General features: G+C 61.1%; 1 protein-coding gene across 1 annotated transcript; it reads left to right on the top strand.

Annotated features, from left to right (window-relative positions):
* Nucleotides 1–450: 450 nt before the first annotated feature.
* On the top strand, nt 451–4,528 carry LHX1 (LIM homeobox 1). Its single transcript, XM_065647251.1, has 5 exons — nt 451–620; nt 2,070–2,296; nt 2,524–2,801; nt 3,503–3,668; nt 4,149–4,528. Exons 1-5 carry the CDS (start codon nt 451–453, stop codon nt 4,526–4,528), a joined length of 1,221 nt encoding a protein of 406 aa, XP_065503323.1.
* The last annotated feature ends 289 nt before the right edge of the window (nt 4,529–4,817 follow it).

Genomic DNA, 4,817 nt, shown 5'->3' with positions numbered 1-4,817 from the left:
ACTGCTCTACCTCAAACCTGAGAAAAACTCATCACGCTCGCTTTTTGGCGTTGTTTTTTTTTTTTCCTTTTTTTGATTGTTGTTTTATTTTATATTTTTCATTTTTGTGAGCGCCGATCTTTCTAGCCGTTGTTGTTTTATTGTTACTATTATTATTGCTGTTGTTGCCGTCGTGGTTGGTAGCGGCCGGGATTCTGCGGTTGTGTCGAAGCGCTGGTCTCCTCGGGCATTGGGTGGTTTCTCCTGTGTATCCTTCCTAGGACACTCGGACGAAGATTTTTTTTTTTCTCCCCTTTTTTTTTTTCTCCTTCAATTCTCAAAGGCTTTTAAAACAAACACAAACAAAAAAAGCAAACCTACGCCGGTGGTGTTGTCTTTTAGATTTTTTTTTTTTTTTTGCGTGACATCTGGGAAACCAATACCCCCCACTCTCAGAAATAACCAAAGACAATGGTTCACTGTGCAGGCTGCAAAAGGCCAATCTTGGACCGGTTTTTGTTGAATGTACTGGACAGGGCTTGGCATGTGAAGTGTGTTCAGTGCTGTGAATGTAAATGCAATTTGACAGAGAAATGCTTTTCGCGAGAAGGCAAGCTTTACTGCAAAAACGACTTCTTTCGGTAAGTACCGGACCCCCCTGCCCAGAGCCGTAGCTCCTTTGCATCCATTTTTCATCTCTCTTTTTTTTTGTGTGTGTGGGTGTATGTTTTCCACCGTTGTTCAGTGTGACCCACAAACGCCTCTTCCCTTCCCCTGCCCCTTCCTGTGCACACACAGACACCCCGAAACCATTGTTATTTCTCCAGGTGACCTCCCAGGGCGAGCGGGGGTCAGGCCGGGGAAGGGCTCCCCGGGCGCCCCGTCGGGGTCCGCCGGCCGAGCCCCGGCCACGCTCCCCGGGCACCGGCCGAGCTCGAGTTCCCAAAAGTTGCTTTGAAATTATTGACCGGCGGTGCGGGCCGGGCCCCGTTGCAGCCCAGCGCGGACCGTCCCGGGCCCGGTGCTGCGAAGCAGGGGCGGCCCCACCGCCGTTGCAGTGGCACTTGCCGGGGTTTCCCGGAGGGACTTTCCGCGGCCCTGAGCGCAGCGCTCCGCGGGCCGGAGCCCGGCGTTGTTCCAGCACGCCCGGAGTCCGGTGCTATCCTAGCGGGGAAGGCCCGGTGCGGGGCGGTGCGCGGCTCCGCGGGCCCAGCGCGTCCCGTTAAACCGGAGCCGAGGCTGCCCCGGAGGGCGGCGACCGCACCGGCATCCCCGGCGGAATGACGGAGACGGGAGTGGGTACCGACACTCGCCGCCGCTTCCCCTGCGCATCCCGGCGGGCCCCGAGCCGCAGCGGTGCCGGAATAAATCCGGGCTCGGTGCAGGCACCCTGTGCCAGCCGCTCCGCACGCACACCGGCAATAACGGCAAAGAGCGCTCGGCGCTGGGATGGCCGCGGAGCGCTGCCCGCACACCGGCACAGCGCATCGCCCGGCGCGGCGGAGCCCAGCCCGGAGCTCTGCCCGGAGCTCTGCGCCGAGCCGCCCCGCTCCGCCCCGGCACCGGCGCTGCCCCGGGCCCGGCCGCCCAGAGCCCCGCGGAGCAGAGAGCTGGAGGCAGCGAGCCCCGTGCGGGTCCGGCCCTCGGCTCTGCAGCGCCGTCCGAGCCGTTATCGGCAGCTCCTCCGGCCAATGTGCGGCCGTGACCGATTAATAACATATAAGAATTTCTGCTTAATGTTTATTAGAGTGTCGTTAATCAATGTGTCAGGGAGCAGAGGGGAGACCCTGGACAACGCAGCCCCGGTGTTTAATTAATCCTTCGGCACTTCATCCTCTGCCCAGATCGGGTCCTTTTTTTTTTTTCTATCCTTTTTTTTTTTTTTTAAGATATAATTTCAGGCATTCGCTCGTTAGAAAGAGGGAATGCTCTGGAGGGATGCTTTATTTCATTTCGTTTTGTACGGGCAAGCGATGCGGCTCGGCGGGGCGAGCGGAGGCCGCGGCGCGGGGATGCGGGGCCGCGCTGCTCTCGGCGGGTCCCGCGGCTCGGCAGGGCGCTGCTCACCCGCTCCCGGCCTCTCCCCGCAGGTGTTTCGGGACCAAGTGCGCGGGCTGTGCCCAGGGCATCTCCCCCAGCGACCTGGTCCGCAGGGCGCGGAGCAAAGTGTTCCACTTGAACTGTTTTACGTGTATGATGTGTAACAAGCAACTCTCCACGGGCGAGGAGCTCTACATCATAGACGAAAACAAGTTTGTCTGCAAAGAAGATTACCTAAATAACAGCAATACTGCCAAAGAAAACAGCCTGCATTCAGGTGAGGGCGTACGGCTGGGGGGATGCGGGGCGAGGATGCAGATGCGGGGCGAGGATGCGCTCAGCTCCGGCTTCTCTGCAGGGTGAGGGCTGGTCCTCTCCCTTTTCTCCGTTTTCTCCTCTCCCTTTTTTCCTCTCCCCCCGGTCGTACCGCAGCCTGTCCCCCACGATCGGTATTTCCCCCTGGCCGCCCGGGGGCTGAGCGTGACCCGGTTTTCTCTCCCCCAGCCACCACCGGCAGTGACCCCAGCCTGTCCCCCGACTCCCAAGACCCCTCCCAGGATGACGCCAAGGACTCGGAAAGCGCCAACGTGTCCGACAAGGAGACAGGCAGCAACGAAAACGACGACCAGAACCTGGGGGCCAAGCGGCGGGGACCCCGCACCACCATCAAAGCCAAACAGCTAGAGACTCTGAAAGCCGCCTTCGCGGCCACCCCCAAACCCACCCGGCACATCAGGGAGCAGCTGGCGCAGGAGACCGGCCTCAACATGCGGGTCATCCAGGTACCGCAGCCCCCCCGGCCACCGGGCAGGGCCCCGCACGCTCCGGGGGATGCGGCGGCGTGGAGGGACCGGCCCCGGGCGGTCCCCGCACTGCAGGGCCGGGGACAGACCCGCCGTCGTTTTAAATCGTTATTATAGTGGTGGCCCCGCAGCCTCCCCGGCCCCGGCCGGGTGGCAGTGGCAGAGTTGCAGATTGCTTTTAGAAAAGTCCTAAAGAAGCTGTAAATGGCATCGAAATTAATAACCATAAATGTGAGGGGTTAATGGATAAATAAGAATGACAATGCGCTGGAATTATTAAAAGGTTTATAAACCCGCAGCGCTGGGGGTAATGGGGGGTTAAAGGACCATTAAAGACGAGGTTAGATTGGAGAGTCTCAGTGTGAGGGTAATTAGGAGTAATCTTGTCAGGGTAATAAGAATTAACTCAATCATTCTTGACCTGCAGCCGCCGAGCTGCAGCCGCCGGGAGGTCCTGGCCGCGGCGCCGCCGTCACGCGTGGGTTCGGCCCCGGTGGGAGCGAGGAGGAGCGCGGCTCGGTGCGCACCGCACCGGGGCCGCCCCCGAACAAAAGAAACGGGCGGGGGTCGGATCGTTCCCGGCGGGGTCGGGGGCGGCGGTGGCGGGGCCGGGGCTCCCGTGAGCGGGACACCCAGGGCCGCGGCTCCCGTGACCGGCACCTCTCCCGCCGCCCGCCCAGGTCTGGTTCCAGAACCGGCGCTCCAAGGAGCGGCGGATGAAGCAGCTGAGCGCGCTGGGCGCCCGGCGACACGCGTTCTTCCGCAGCCCGCGCAGGATGCGGCCGCTGGTCGACCGGCTGGAGCCCGGGGAGCTCATCCCCAACGGGCCCTTCTCCTTCTACGGAGGTGGGTAATGCGCGCACCCTGCCCGCCTTCCCCCCCTCCCCGCGCTGTGTCACCCGCACCCCGCGGGGACCCCCGCACCCCGCGGGGACCCCCGCCCGCTCCCGCGCTCCCCGCCCGGCCCCGGGTCCGCCCCGCGGCCGTCCGAGCCGGCGGGGCTGCAGCGGGTTCCCGTTCCCGGGGGCGCGGGCCGGTTTCCTCTCCCCGCGGCGGGATTCCCCCGTTGCCGGCGGGGCCCGGGCAGTTCTGCAGCCCGAGCCCTTTGGTGCCGGTGCCCGCGGTGCGGGCGGGGACTCCGCTGGAAGGGGATCCGCGGGAATCGGGCAGAGCCCGGCCAAGCCGGTAGCACGTTTCCCCCTCAGGTTCAGTGGGCTCTGGGGGACATTTTGCGGCACCCGAGTGCCCCCCCCGCGCTCTCGTGTCTTTTCCCCTCGGTTGCTTTGCCCGTTCGTCACCTTCCCTCCGTCTCTCCTTGTCCACCAGATTATCAGAGCGAGTATTACGGCCCTGGAAGCAATTACGATTTCTTCCCGCAAGGACCTCCTTCATCGCAAGCGCAGACCCCCGTGGATCTCCCTTTCGTGCCCTCCTCGGGGCCGTCAGGCACCCCGCTGGGGGCCATGGATCACCCCCTGCCCGGACATCACCCCTCCAGCGAGGCTCAGCGCTTCACTGACATCATGTCGCACCCCCCCGGAGACTCGCCCAGCCCCGAACCCAACCTGCCCGGGTCCTTGCACTCCATGTCCGCAGAAGTTTTTGGCCCCAGTCCTCCATTTTCTTCGATATCCGTCAACGGTGGTGCTAACTACGGCAATCACTTGTCACATCCACCAGAAATGAATGAAGCGGCTGTGTGGTAGCTTTAAAAAACAGACTGGGTCTAAGTAAGTGATGATCATCTAGTCTGCTTATTGTTATGGTGTACAGAAATGAATTAATATAACATCTCTCCTGCCCTAAGACAATATTACCTTGGGAACGAACTGAATCCAAAGCGCTCCAAGGCAAGCTTTGCTCTAGACCAGGACAATCTCCATGTTATGGTTGTATCAAACAAGCAAGGGGACCTTTTTGTACCATTGACAAAGAAACTGGTGAAGCTGTACAGTAAAGTGCTGCCATACCGTAGGATGGCGTCAGTTTGATTAC

Source organism: Caloenas nicobarica, chromosome 17, assembly GCF_036013445.1.
Source record: "Caloenas nicobarica isolate bCalNic1 chromosome 17, bCalNic1.hap1, whole genome shotgun sequence".
NCBI lineage: Eukaryota > Metazoa > Chordata > Aves > Columbiformes > Columbidae > Caloenas > Caloenas nicobarica.
Note: the sequence above shows the minus strand (reverse complement) of the source record. Positions and strands in the feature narration are given on the sequence as shown.